The following is a 15292-nucleotide window of genomic DNA, read 5'->3' as shown; positions in this document are numbered from 1 at the left end:
GGGTGCAGAGATGGTGGAGGAGGGAAGCGCGCGTGGTGTGTAGAGGAGGAAGGGATGCACAGATGGTGGAAGAGTGGGCGACGGCGCGACGGCGCATGCGCGCGCGTCAGCTGTCGAATGTTCGAGAAGCGGTGCGGACGGCGCGGACGGCGCGGACGGCGCACTACAAGGCGCGAGTATAAGATGCTCCGCATCTAAAAAAGCGTGATGCAATACAGGCGTGACATTTGCACTCCTTACTTAAATGTTATCTTATGTGCAGGAATTTCGGTCATCACTACAATGGACGAAGAACTGTAAAAGGAATTCGATGGACTGCCCGTGTTAGACTTATACAACCAGGAATCGCTCCGCTCAGCAAAAAATTATAAACCTCGACGCGGAGACATTATTCTGGTTTCATATCCCAAGAGCGGCAGCAACTGGACACAGTTCATAATTTGGAACATAATGACAAGAGGCCAGCAACCTAAAGATATGATAGAACTGGGGCTGAGGTCTCCATTTCTTGAAGTAACTGGGGCCACAGTGGTGGAAGACTCATGCAGGACAGGCCCCATAGCAACTCACTTTCCGTACAAAGTCTTTCCGCCGGTCGACATGGCCAAGTACGTCTACGTGGCCCGGAATCCCTAAGATTGTGCCGTCTCCATGTACCACTTCCTGAAAGGCCTGACTCCAAAGACATACATGGATGTTTCTTTCGACAAGTTTCTGCGCCTTTTTCTGTCAGGAAAGGTAATCTTTTCAGTTTGGCTTGATTCTTGAAGTATATAGACAGGAAGAGACATGAAGTTTTTCAATTCAACGCAATATGCAGTCTTGTGTTCTGCGAACACAACTTGAAAACTACCGGCCGCGAGATATAGCCGTAGCACAAAGGAATGCTTTTTACTATTTAGTAACCTCACCAATTACTATTTTCTGGAATAAGTAAATGTGAAATCGTGAATTTCAAGAACACGAAAAAGCATACGAGTAAGGCACAACAAAATTTTGGTGTTGGCCTGAATTAATGTGAATAAAAATTGGCGGAAGAGTGCACGCGCTGAATTAAATATAACATTCTTTAAATATTTTTGTAGTGAACATGAACTTTTGCGTGCTTTGCTTCGGCTTCCAATCAAAAGCAAAGTGCCTTACAAAACAGCCGAGTGGAGTTTGCCATAGCAATAAATGGTATAAAAATACTCACATATCATACAACGTAAGGCTGACAGCCTAAACATAGCCAAATATTGTGTCACACATTATTTCTGAAAAAAAAAAAAAATATGTGTAACATTCTTTGGCGTCTTGCTTTTTTATTTAGATTTTCTTTGCATGTTAATACGTTTCAATAGGTGTTTCAGCAGGGAAATAAGGCGTGGTTTATTCATCGTTTTCCTTTATTATTAACTCAGTATACTGTAAAGGCAGCTTTTAAAAGACTGTGGCTATTTATTCAAAGAAAAAGAAACGTTTTAGAACAAATCCTTCACAAAAAAGTTCATGAATTTCGAGTAGTCAAAGGAATTATCGAGGTTTGTAAAACTAAACAAGGCTGCGTGATCTAAGCAGAACGTTCGTTAAGAACACAAAGAAATCAAAGTTCATATGGCCGTACAGTTAGAGAGACCCTTCCAGTATAAAAGCAAAAAGCACTCAAAGAGATATATTCGTCATTGCATGCGCAGCATGAGTGGCTTACGAAGTCCGTGCCGTCCTCTGCCTTGCATATTACATCTATAGCGCGAATGCTGGGGACATACCTTGGAACAAGGTCTTAGGCTGTGCACAAAATTCCCAGTATTTCAGAAGGCTCAACGGCGCTTGCAAGCAGTCTTGTCAAGTAAACATTCCAATGACAATATTCTACTTTTGATTTATATGTTTAAGAATTTCACTTATTCACGTTGCGAAACATGAAAAGAAGTTACATTTGCATGTGGGATATAATGTGCTGATTACTTTTGAGTTTCATAAATTTACTGACGTGTATGCAACGTTTGCCTTGGATTTACAAAACACCAGTGCCAAAGTTTATAAACGTGTGCAGCAACTGGACTAGCGCAAAAATAAAATCAAATACGGGTAATTGCGAGCACAATTTCATAAAACCAGTCGTATGCCAGCTTCATCAGAACCGGTGCATCATGGATGCGGAACAATGCCTGAACAGCACGTAACCTCATGTGCTCGTAGTCAGATTGTTGTGAAAGGCGTGATTCGGGAAGTGATCTGTGACAAAAAGGGTAACAATTGATGCGTGTCTTTTATGTTTCTACGGTTTCAGGCTTTTTATGGGGACTACTTCGACCATGTGCTGCCCTGGTACGAACACCGCCACCAGCCCAACATACTGTTCATCACCTATGAACAGCTCCAGGCTGACACCAAAGGAATGGTTCTGAAGATCGCGCATTTTCTTGGTCCGGAACATGCTGCCACTTGTAGGGATGATACTGTTGTTCAGAAAATACTGAGAAACTGCAGTATGGAGAGCATGAGGGCTATTTTAAAAGAGAACGTGAGCGCGTGGTCGAAAAAGATTGCTGAGAAGGTGTGAGAGAAGTACCTTCAGAGGCTCGACACGACTGAGAAGGCATCCGAGGGGAATGCAGAGATGCACGAAGGTGGTCAATTTGTTCGGAAAGGATTAGTGGGTGAATGGAAAGAATACTTCACAATTGAACAGATAGCTCGCACGAAGAAGTGGATCACTGAAAGGACTCAAGGAAGCGATGTTATGTCGCTTTGGGATGACCTGCGTCTGCCATAAGGAATCACCCATGGAAATCATAGAACGAGGAAAGCCAATGTAGCATGAACACAGTAATTGCCTTACTCAGTGAACACTTCAGGGTGAATAGGTTGCCCAAACGCGAACAAAATAATGACGGCATCACGAGAAAAGAAATTAATTGAAGGCACAACATTCTCACGTGGAAAAGAAGAATACAACTTTATTTTCAGGAAAGAGGTAGAAAATTGGTAGTCAGAAGCACGTTGGATGGGGCTCCAAGCGCAGAATAATGGTTCATTGCGCTTTTTTCTACCCAAGTTACAGCCTTATCGCTCTCATGCAACCTCGGTATGCATGAAATAACTTTCTCGAATTCCAGTTTATTTCGTTCTACGCAATATATTTACGCTACCACTTAGTAGAGTGGAAGTTCCCATATATTTACCCTATTTACTGAACAAAAATTCTAGCATTGCATTAAACTCACTGAAGCCATACGCCAGAAGCAAGTTTCTATTACTTTCGTATGTATTACATTATAACTTGCGCGATGCGTTTAAGTATATATACCGCGGTTTCTCCAATCTCTCACACATTATGAATTGTGCTGTAGTGTGCAGACAAATATTATCAAATATAAACGATTCATATATAACTAATCAATGAGCGACTGTTATCATGCCCTTTCATGAAAGAATGATGTGTACACACTACAACCAAACTTATCACCATTACAATTCCAATAAAACTATTAACCAATCAAGCATGACTGTATTTATTTTTGTCACGACGATGTTGCATTTCACGCTAAATTGCTAGCTTTAGGTTTCCCGCAAATACTTCATTATGTTGAGATGTAACGCACCGATAAATGCAAAAGAATGACTACATGTTTTCTTTAATATAAAACACATACGTTTTACCCTGATTGAATATGTCTTACTCAACGTGCTTTTTCACGAAATACGCCACTTTACATTGCTGGAAGAATTGTGAAATTTCTTTTAAAGCAAGGTTGTGAAAGTATGTATACCAAAATGACTTAAAATGACAGCAGAGCTAAAAGTCGATGCAGTGGGAGCTCGAGCACCCGCTATGTTGCGGAATAATCTTTTGGTTATTTTTTTAAGAAAGTATAACAACATTACGTGATTGGCGCAACGACTGTGGATTCACAAGTGTGAAGTTGATATGAAACTGACATTGCACTCTCACTTTCTCAGCGCTGATGTCAAATGATCTCAGGGAAAACCACAAAAAATTTCTCTTTTTAAACATCGTTGTTATACGTGCTGGTGTTCTCCACGACTCCAGGATACATTTAATTCTTAGAAGCTTAACTTATTCACACAAGAATTTGCACGAAATGCTCTATAAAGTGCGTGTATGATAGCATATAATTAACCCTATTCATACTCTAGGCTTCGAAGTTTATAAGCACGCCTAACGTGGTAGCGTAGAGGGTAGCATGTTTCGCAACTGAACTGAAATATTCGGATAAAACGCCCTTAAAACAGAGTCACACGGTGACAAATTTGTAATGCGAAAAGGGCCTTGTATATAAATTTAAGTGCACATGAGAAACAATACCTGGCCAGAAATATTTCATATATTTTATATTCGCTCCGACTCCCTTGCTACGTGAATCGTACTCACATTCCAAATTTCGCAACTAAACCGTAAGGCACACTCAATTGCGCACAGGTGTTGCTCGTATTGCAGGAGCTATAACGCTTATTGTAATTGATGCATACTACCGCCACGATGCGGCACTAGCCAGAACTACACCCGTTTTATCTACAAGTTTGTTCACTAGATGGCAAATCAACACCGCCGAAGCGGAAAGTTTTTGTATAGGCTGAAACTACGCGCGTATTTCAGATGTCAACAGTGAGTGACAAGAAAAATCGTTAGTGAATTGTTAGCGTTGCTAATTCACAAACCCCACCACGAACATTCACAATAAACGCTATTTAGATGGGCATTTCTCAATAGTACAAGCCAGATGTGTTATTTTACTGCAAACTCTACTCTAAAGGCGCAACACTGTCTTTATTTCCCGATTTTGAAGCAGTCACTCCGGCTCTTGTCTAATGAATGCTTTCGTCTTCGTCTGCAAGAACCAAAAAAAAAAATTGTTGCGTCCCCTTTTTTCGCACACGAAGAAAACTGGAATGACCGTTTCACTGTAGCCTAAGCGTGCAAAAGTGCAATTCATAGTGGATGACACCCACTTTCGTTGGTATCTATCTATCTATCTATCTATCTATCTATCTATCTATCTATCTATCTATCTATCTATCTATCTATCTATCTATCTATCTATCTATCTATCTATCTATCTATCTATCTATCTATCTATCTATCTATCTATCTATCTATCTATCTATCTATCTATCTATCTGTCTGTCTGTCTGTCTGTCTGTCTGTCTGTCTGTCTGTCTGTCTGTCTGTCTGTCTGTCTGTCTGTCTGTCTGTCTGTCTGTCTGTCTGTCTGTCTGTCTGTCTGTCTGTCTGTCTGTCTGTCTGTCTGTCTGTCTGTCTGTCTGTCTGTCTGTCTGTCTGTCTGTCTGTCTGTAGCAAAGAGAGTACGATGACAAAGCCCACGAGCAAGCGAGCAAGCCACCCTGTCAGTAGTAGCACTATAGTCACGAGCTCGCACTTGGCCGGCTTTTTGCTCGGTGTCCGTTGCTCTTCGACGCTCTACCCTTGATGCGTCTTGACCTTTTTTTACTCCTCGAGTCATGGAACAGTCTCACATTCGAAAGAAGTGCGATCTATAGGCATTGTGAAGGTTCGGGGAGGAGTCTAATTAACAGGAGACGAGACGTAGATGAGCGCATTAGGTTTATGTACAACACGGAGATACAGCGGGTAACTCATGAATGGACGGGTGTTCCTGGATTCACAGTAACGAGTGATAGTTCTCCACTGGAAATTGACAGAAAAGTTTATCCATGCTCGTATAGTACTCTAACCATCGGTGCTGATGCTTGACGTGTACGCTGCTGGTTTCGCGCTGCTTCCAATTCATGGCGTGACATTGCACTTTGTTGCTGTCGCATTCATTTTTTCGGCCTTGTGGCGAAACAATGCTCCATGAACGCCTAATTACCTCTGCGAAGACATTTCACTTCCATGTTTTACTTATTCCTTAAAAGTGGGATCAGCCACGTTTGTTTTATTACGAAAGCACCTCACGCACGGCGCACCGCTGCTGGGACGCCGTTTTCGTATCGAGTGTTCACCACGTCCTTTTAATAATTTTACCGACTCATCACACTCCCCTGAGCTCCACCAACGATGTGCCACGGGCTACGTTATTTTAGCCGCGAGACAATGGTAGATGATATTAAATAACTTACGCTACCTCCGAGCATATGCAATAAAGGCAACAGTTTCAAGTATTCTATTCACCACACCAACACTGTGTATCACATTGGTGGTAGATTATGTCACGGAAATTCAAACGTTCGCTTTGCACGACTGTTGTGGCATGTACAGAGTCACACACGTGCGCGCGGCAAATCACCAAAGTCCCGTACACACGGCCGGTGTTCCTGCGTATAAACGCACACACACACGTGCCACACAAGCCCGCACGTGAGCCAATGACGCCCTGTGTTCCATGTAGTCGCTTTCAATGGTCGTCCCACTTCGTTTCTGGTACATCTTAGCCCCGTGACGTCGCGTGTGGCTCTAGAAAGAGTACTGCTGTGGTGGCGAAGGCGACTGCTGAATATGTGTCCTGAAGCTGCCCGTGTCACAGATGTCTGGCCTAGGAAAACCCGGGCGAGACCGATTGCGACGACTGTTGTAGAATTTCTCGAGGTAGCAGTGTTGTCTGGCTCGTCGACACGGTGGTTTCCTCGGTGCTGTCTGCACCGAGGAATCTCACTTGCTGTCTGCTTAGAGAGTAAATGTCTGAATAAGACGAATTGTATCTTTTTTTTTGGTAGCTGCACATCTGGCTAACTTGTGCAGCACTTGCGTGCATTAGAAGTTTCACAGCAAATGTGTTAGGGTCGACGATTGCTGCCGGATTTCAACTTGGTGCGTTCGCCGAATACCTCCGTATTGTTACCCCCTGCTGACAGTGAGCCCTCGCCATGACGGAAGCGGTGTCACTGAATTGGCGGAACGGCACCTGTCTGTCGGCCATAAAGGACGCTAACATTCACGTCGCCAAGGTGCTTAGTGCTCAGCGACGCCGGACGTCGAACGTTCCGTTAACCGGAGTGAACGAAGTTGAGCGGCGACGAGAGGCGGTGGTTCTTCGACGAATATCCGAAGAAGGAAGACTCCATGTCTCCCACGTTCAACGACAGCCAACAGGGAGTCGAGGTTTTTGGATTGTAGTGTGAGAGTGTTTGAAATGGGAGTTCTGGTATAAACCCCGGGGTGCTGGGACAGGAGAAAAAAAAAGAGGAACAAGTAAACGTCTCTATCAAAATAATGCCCAAGCGGTCCTTCCCACAAGGTGCCAGCAGATGAAAAATCTCGTCTTTAGCTTCCTTGGCGGCAGCAGCAAATGTTGCGCAACCAGCGAGGCGAGTGAAAGAACAAAAACGGAACTTAACTGTTGCCGTCATTTGTACATATAAGTTCATCATCATCATCACCTGGCACGCGCTGCATCCCCACCGAAGCATTCAGTAGAAATGGTTGACAAAAAAAGCTGATACAAGTGGCTCGTAATCGGTATTGGCCGCCTGCGCATTCTCTTGTTAATACTTGATGGACCATAGAGGTCAATAGTCGAATTTAGCCAAGTTGAGTGGCACTTCGGAGCTATACATGTTTTACAGTAGGAATGATACGATATTGTCGAGAAGCAAGAAAGATAGAAAGCAGTATAACTACCGAGAAAGAAAATAATAAAGGGAAAGAAGGAAAAAAAGAAGGACAATAAAGGAAGACAGGCATAAAACAATAGAAAGGCACAAAAACACTGACAGAAAAACAGGGTAGTGAGAGCAAGGCTAGCCTTGTATAGTTTAAAAGACAGGTGCAGGGGCAAAATCCTAGCCAAGCCAACCCTACCTATCCACCAGCTCTGTTTCAACCCAGGTTTATGCGGCATAACTCAAGCGGTACCAATATTTTTGTTACTGTTCATGTTGACGGACTAGTGTAGCTGCAATTACTGATGAGTGTCAAATGTATGAAACAGAACAGATAGGTGCCCGATGAAATACCAGCTAACTTACTATGATTACATTGAAACCTGACGCAGCCCATTTTTTTTTCAAAAGCTCACGCAATGAGTTACAGAATGGTCTTCATAAAAAAAAAAGTACGTATGCATAAGTTCCGTAAGGAGAAGAAAGCGCGCAGTCTAACCTCCTTTACCTCGAAAGTATGCAGCGTTTTTACATCACATTCAACAGCCTCCGGACATGTGGCGTCTACGTGGTTAAACTTCCTAGTTAAGCCCCGGTTAACATTTCCATCTTTTCTTGCTTTCCCCGAACTCTTTGGTTACTGCTCTACAGCCATTTGGAAGTATATCACGTTGTATAAAAAATATTGCTTTGCTAATTTGCATCCGCACTTAAGCTGAACCTATGGAAAGTATATGCAGGCTGACCTCAAGTACGTCAACAACTTGGTCTCGTTTTGCGCTTCTCCCAGACGTTGTCACAGTGCGAAAGAAATTGTTTTGTATAACACTTGGAACTGTTTAAGAAGCTCACATGATTTGCTTTAGTTGTCTGGCACTGTTGGTAACAGCAATGAGCATCACGCAAGAGTATACGCAACAATCAACGGAATATTCGGGTGTGTTTCTACTGGTCAACTATAATGAAAGAAAATACATATACTACCCTCAATAATTTCTTATGACGCTTAGACAAATCAGACTCCAAATTGAATCAGAAATTAGGAAAATGTTCGCTTATGAATTTCTCGTGCCTAGTATATCGGTGAGTTTTAAATTTCCTAATCAAACCATTGACGGAAGCTACTATAATCTTGCAAGCCCGCCGTCTCGGGAACTCACGATGCGTGATACTAGTTTTCAAGGGTGACAGCCTCCCAACTCGAGTAAGAGTTGGTCATTTTCGACACACAGTACGGCCGTTCGTGCCGAAACCTCTTCAGTGTCGGAAGTGCTGTAAGATAGGACTTGTGAGTGCTGTTTGCACAAGTTCTGCTGTGTGCTCCCGATGCTCGGAGTCACACAATACGGAAGCCTGCCAGGCAGAACATCGCAAATGCGGCAACTGCCAAGGTCCTCACGAGGCGTCATCAAAGCAGCGCCCAAATGTGAAGAAGGAGATGCAAGTGCTGAGGCAGATGGCCAGAGATGGTTCCACCCACAGGGAGGCTGCTGCCAAAGTGCGACGTCGGCGTTCACGCCATAGGAAAACTCCTAGGACATCCTCTGCCAAGGCCAAGGATACACCGCTACCCCATATCACGCATTCGAGGTTACGCATGCGTGATATGGGGCAGCGGTGCATCCTAGCGGTGTATCCTTGTGCATGTGAGGTTACGAAGTACAAATAAATGTGCCGTATAGTTACATAGCCAATCACTATGCAGCCAAAGTTGGCAAGCTTAAACTGATTCTGAAAACTCGGAGGACACTTGAGCTTCGTCTTAACTTCTAGGATACGACAGTGCAGGTAGTTACCACACGCGTTATCTTCTCAATCGATAGCCTCGCATTCTCGAATGTCTACTGCGAATACAATCCTTAATTGCCCCCACTGCGCCATAACTGCTCTCTTTGCAAAGTGGCGAAGCGCCCGCTACGCGTACGTAAGAAAACACGTGAACGTACGTTTGAGCGCTTCGCAATGGGTGAGCCGTTAAAGCAGCTACTCGTTGCGCATTCAAGTGTTTTGGGATTCGGTGTGATTCAACGTTTCAGCCACGCAATATTTCGCGCGTGAAGTAACCTCCCTCTTCCACAAGTCATGTAGAGTGATGTCTTTTTTTTTTCTCAGCATCGCATTCCAGCAGCAGCCTCGCCTTGTGGTAAAACGCCTGCATGTCACATGGGCGGACTGGGTTCAATCCCCACTCACATTAAAGATTCCTTTTTTGTATGTTTCTTATGTAGTTATTATATTACGGAATATTAGTGATGTGACAAGATGTTACGTGATATTCGTGTTTCTAGTCACGTGACTAGTTAATACGCGACATTTTGTGATTTCAGACGCGTTCCTATAGTTGCACGGCTTTATCACGTGCTTTGTAATCATGAAATGCGTAAAATGAGTGCAGTCTCTTTTTTTAAAAAAAATTCACACATTTCTGCTGTAGTAAAATAAGTCTAGCATTTCTTTTTTTTAGGAGAAAACGTTTTGCAGTTTAGCAGCAAATAAAGTTATGCAACAAATAAGGCATACTCGTTGAACAAACAGTACTTCGAACTTCATCGAAATTGCATTGAAAAAAACGTTGTGTTGAGCGAACTACACTTTCTCTGGGGAACTTATGTAGTAGTCACAGATGCCCTTTTCACGAAGACCATGCATACATAGCAATTTTGATTTCTATTTTTTTCACAAAAGAAACTTGACATTTTAACCTGCAGCTTACAGCTTCTTTTCGCCAAAGATGCTATCAAATACTTTTGTATTGCGAAGAGAACCCCCATCAAATCGATTTATTAGATTGATTAAAGCAGTGGCCACAATCACAACTTTCTTTCTCATTTTTTACAAGATGGAAATCCATAGCTTATATCTCTACAACTTTGATGAGATGGCAAGCATATTGATCAGTGGCCTGGATACATCTCTTTCAGAAAAGGTTGAGAAATGTTACAATCCTATAGATGGTTTAATGAAGCTTGGGTAGCACAACTTTGTGATCTGGAAATCATCCAGAAAAGTTAGCTGTCCGAATAGATCAATATTGCGCACGCAGGAATCTCCCGCCGATAAGGAGCAACAGCGCCGGGAAGCTTCGGTTCACTGAACAGGAGCATCCTACTGTATATACTAGTACACATATCGGTGATCCCATTTCTTCTCCTGGCGGGAGCTGTTTGTGCACCGATGGATCTGGTCGAACATATCTACTGGACCAAAAAAATGGGGAGGTAATGTCTTTTCCGGTCAGTTGAGCAGTTTGGTGCACCTGTATAACTTTAACGTCTTCTATTTTTTAGCGTCCAGTACAGTCATACACTGGTCCTTATCGTAATATGAATAATAACAACCATATCTGTTGTTAAGTACCAAAACGATGATATAATTATGAGAGAAGCCGTAGTGGAGGGTTTCGAAAATTTCAACCATCTGGTGTTCTCTAACGTGTAATGACATCACACAGTACAGGGGCCTCACGCATTTTGCCTTCATCGAGATGAGACTGCCGTGGCCAGGATCGAACCATTGACCTTTGAATTACCAGTCAAGCTCTGTAGCCACTGTTCCACCGATGGGGATGATCTTTATCATTTTATATATGGTGACTCGCAGATATAGGAAAAATAAGCGAAAAAAATTCACTGCGAAAAAGAAAAAAGATGAAGTTGCAAGATAATGAAAGGAGCTTTATTCTGCTAAAAGTAACCCACACGCTTTCCAGGTAACATCATTGCTAGGAGGTCTTTTAAGCCGTACGATTGTAAGTCAGAGTGAGTTGGGCTAACATTGCCGAATTCTCGGCTGTGACTTTCCGCTGAAGTGCTCCTAAAGTCATTTAAACGGCTCTAATCAAATAAAAAATTATATATGTGACAACCCCATGCTGGCACGACTACTCCGCGCCATATTCGCATTAGTTTAATTTGTGCTTTTTTTTGCCTTTGCCATAAATTTATTGAAGCTTAGAAGTCAAAAGCGCCCTATGTAAGGTAACTTCATCGGAAATGAGGAAATACTACTAAACACTTGAGCAACAGACAGCACGTAAAGCGTTAAAAAACAGGGAAATATTTTAGCACTCATTTTTGTACCATAAATGTGGTCGTTATGATGTATACCGGCATCTCACTAAGCCCTACCAGCATATTTTTGCTATGGTATTCATTCTCACTACACACATTATGTGACATTTATGATTCCAATGCTGACATGTTTTAATCACTTTAGCGCGAGGAACAATAAAGCCTTTGTACAGCCACCTACCACAACCATTGGCTACCTATCTCTTCCCATGACCTGGCGCTCTTTGGGCCATCCAATGACCCATGTGCTATATTACACCACACATCATCATCATCGCATGGTCTTTAGCCTTAAGTGGGCAATGCTAGATGGGTTTTGGTGCATGGTGCCATGGTTGGCGTACATGCCTTTCCCTGGCGATGCTCATAAAGGAGGTAGGGGGCCATGTGTTGTGGTTTAGGCACATTGAAACACGAAATTTGTTTCTTCAATAGGAAGACGACGACGAAGTGATTGCTCGGCAGATCGCAGTTTCAGTAGGTGCTCTCTTTTTTCACCTAATTTTAAGTGAACTTCGCGAATATCACATTCGTGTCCGTCGGTGATGGACGTGGACCCCCACTGACGTCCGCCAGTTACGGCGGCGTCGGCGGTGGTCGCATCCAGGAAGCGTACGGGACTCTAAAGCGACTACGACAGCGAGGACACTCTTGTTTACTCAATGAGCAGTGAAGAGCCTTCTGACGACGACAATTTTAAGCTGGTGCTGAGCCGTAAAGCGAAGAGGCGGAACGTCAGAACATCTTCATCATCGAGTACGTTGAACGACAGAGTGCCAAGGAGACCCGTGACAAACACTATCCTTTTTGTCCCTGAGGTACCAGATGGTAACATGAAGCGCCTCAACAGGCAATCTGTTTCGGTGATGCTGGAAGGACTCGTGCCAAACGAGATCACAGAAATCAGAGTGAACACGCGTAAGAACGTATTGGCCATCGACGATTTGCATGCTGCGGCACTTAATGTACTGTGCAACGTCAACGAGTTAGGGGGAATGAAAGTTCGCCCCCTACATTCCTGTGAACTCTAACGTCGTCACTGAAGTCATCTACGATGTGGATACTGCCATTCCCAGCTGCGACTTCAAGGTTCTGGTCAAACCGGCAAATGAAGCCAGCGTCATCGCAAAAGTTGTCCGTTTGTGAAACTCACGCTGCTTGAAGATCATGTTCAAGGGTGACTCCCTTCCTTCACACGTAAAGGTGGGCCATTTTCGGCATTCAGTGCGACCTTTCATACCGAAGCCCTTACAGTGTTATAACTGCATGAAGATGGGCCACGTGAGAAGCGTATGCGAAAATAGGACGGTGTGTCCTCGTTGCGCGGAAGCCCATTCTGCGGATGACTGCGAAGCAACTACCCTCAAATGCTCGAATTGTCATGGGTCACATGCAGCTTCGTCAAAAAAATTCCCCAAAATCCAAAGAGAAATAGCGGTATTGAAACAAATGGTCAGAGACAATTCGTCGCATCGAGAGGCTGCCAGGACCGTCCGAAAGCGGCGTCATCGTCGCCGCAGTTCATCAAAGAATGCTGCAGACGCTGCATCGAAAGCACCACTCCACCACCCTTCTCTTCCACCGCCCTTGCCTCCCAGACCGAAGGCGGCCAGCGCGGTCAACAAACCAACGAGCAGCACTGTTGCAGATGAATCAGTTTGGCCTTCATTGCCGAAATCACAGCCACCTGCAAATTCCAAGCGCACATCGACAGTCACATCACTCCAGCCAGCCGCTGACAAGCTGACTGAGGAGGACACAGAAGTCATCAGAATGTTCCGAACACTGCTGGATGCCATGCGAAAGCTGTGCAGTAGCCTGAAGTCTCCACTCGCTCAGAGTGCACTACAAGTACTGGATGCTCTAAGTACAGTATTTGCAAGTCTCCAGTAGCAACCATGGCTCGACCAATTTTCTCCTTCCGCAACTAGGTCCGACAAGCGTCGATAATGCAGTGGAACGCGAGAGGCCTGAGATCCCGCATCTCTTCATTCCATCAGTATATATTCATGAATCGTATTCCTATGATAGTTATATGTGAACCAAACGTGCAACAACCTCCTAAACTATCAGGGTATAAATCTTTCGTTTCTTCAACGTGCGAGGAACGCAGCAAGGTGGTTGTTTACATTCGCACAGATTTCACATATGTGCATCATGCAGTTCAACCGCATGATCACAATCAATATGTCTGCTTACGTGTTAAAAAGGAAAAAATGTCATTCACACTCATTGGTGTCTATATATCACCATCCGGACGATTTGAACAAGACCGACTACGGGACATACTGACAACAACTACGGCCCGTGGGTTATAACTGGAGACTTCAACGCACATCACTTAATCTGGGGTAGTTCGACGATCAACGCTAAAGGACGAAACCTCGTGTCATTCGCTTCCAAGCATGACCTATGTTTCTTAAATGATGGCAGTCCTACATACCTGCGGGGCCTTACGTACAGCAGTTGCCTCGATTTGACTCTGGTATCCAGAAACTTCCGGTCGCAAGGGCACTGGTTTTCAGACATCGAAACGCATGGGAGTGACCACATTCCAACCTATATGCGAATAAGGGGTCTTACTAACTCCTTTCCTAAGACCACAATACGAAGAATTGATTGGTCCAAGTTTCAGCGACTCATGGAAAATGCATGCCATGAAGACCCTGACCAGAACTTGGAGGATGTCGTCAAAGAGGCAATGAGGGAAGCTTCCTGTCTCCTCCCGTTCACCGGCAAGCGTTCAGATTTCGACGCTGAACTGGAAAAACTGTGCGCGCTTCGCCGAAGGGCGGAAAGAAGATACAGGTGGACGAAAGCAATATGCGACTTGAGGCTGGCACGACGCATACAGAAAAAAGTCGAACGACGTTTAGACATACTTGAACAAGAACGCTGGAAATCATTCTGCGAATCATTGGATCCCCGAAAGCCGTTGTCACGCATCTGGAGCACTATTCGTGGCCTGCGCTCTACTCTCCAACAAAGACATCCTTTCATGGCTTTAGCCCTACATTCAGGCCACACTCAACTTGAAGTGGCAAATGAGTTTTGTACGCAAATTGCTGGTGTGTCCGCCTTGTCCGCTGGCACCATTAGGAATGTTATCCCTGAACCCCGCATTTACGAAATGGACAATATTTTCACTATCGAAGAACTTGACGCATCTTTGGCGGCTTCCCGACGATCATCTTCACCAGGACCCGGTGGCATCACCTACGCCACTCTAGCCAACCTTCAACAGGAGGCAAGGGGACAGTTGTTGAGCTATTACAACCACTCATGGCTGGCGGGCAATGTTCCCCAGGATTCGAAGATAAGTCGACTTGTGCCACTACGCAAAGCAGGAAAGTCACTATTTGATTTGACATCGCCCTGTTGCCCTCGCAAGTTGCGTAGGAAAAGTCATGGAAAGGATGATACTTACACGCCTAGAATGGTACCTCGAGCGCTACAACGTATACCCAAACTGCATGACGGGTTTTCGGTGAGGTAGGTCATCTCTTGACAACGTGATTGATCTCAGAACATTTATCCAGCAACAGAAGAGCCTCAAGCGCATACCACTGGCACTCTTCCTAGACGTCAAAGGGGCTTATGATAATGTAACACATAAAGACATCCTAGACTCGTTGGAAGCTGTTGGAATCGGT

At 44.2% G+C, this 15292-nt stretch overlaps 1 protein-coding gene across 1 annotated transcript; it reads left to right on the top strand.

The window, feature by feature from the left end:
* Positions 1–268: 268 nt before the first annotated feature.
* On the top strand, positions 269–3444 carry LOC142790175 (uncharacterized). The gene is made up of 2 exons (XM_075885173.1): positions 269–738; positions 2276–3444. Exons 1-2 carry the CDS (start codon positions 652–654, stop codon positions 2546–2548), a joined length of 360 nt encoding a protein of 119 aa, XP_075741288.1. The 5' UTR covers positions 269–651; the 3' UTR covers positions 2549–3444.
* Positions 3445–15292: the final 11848 nt, after the last annotated feature.

The sequence above is a fragment of the Rhipicephalus microplus genome, unplaced genomic scaffold, assembly GCF_043290135.1.
Source record: "Rhipicephalus microplus isolate Deutch F79 unplaced genomic scaffold, USDA_Rmic scaffold_75, whole genome shotgun sequence".
In the NCBI taxonomy this organism is placed as follows: Eukaryota; Metazoa; Arthropoda; class Arachnida; order Ixodida; family Ixodidae; genus Rhipicephalus; species Rhipicephalus microplus.
The sequence above is the reverse complement of the archived record's forward strand: the minus strand, read 5'-3'. Positions and strand labels throughout refer to the sequence as shown.

Excerpts from the sequence above, each read along its gene's own strand:
- LOC142790175 (XM_075885173.1), top strand. The coding sequence starts at position 652 with ATGTACCACTTCCTGAAAGGCCTGACTCCAAAGACATACATGGATGTT. Across the intron at positions 739-2,275 it reads GCCTTTTTCTGTCAGGAAAG|GCTTTTTATGGGGACTACTT; the intron begins GTAATCTTTTCA and ends CTACGGTTTCAG.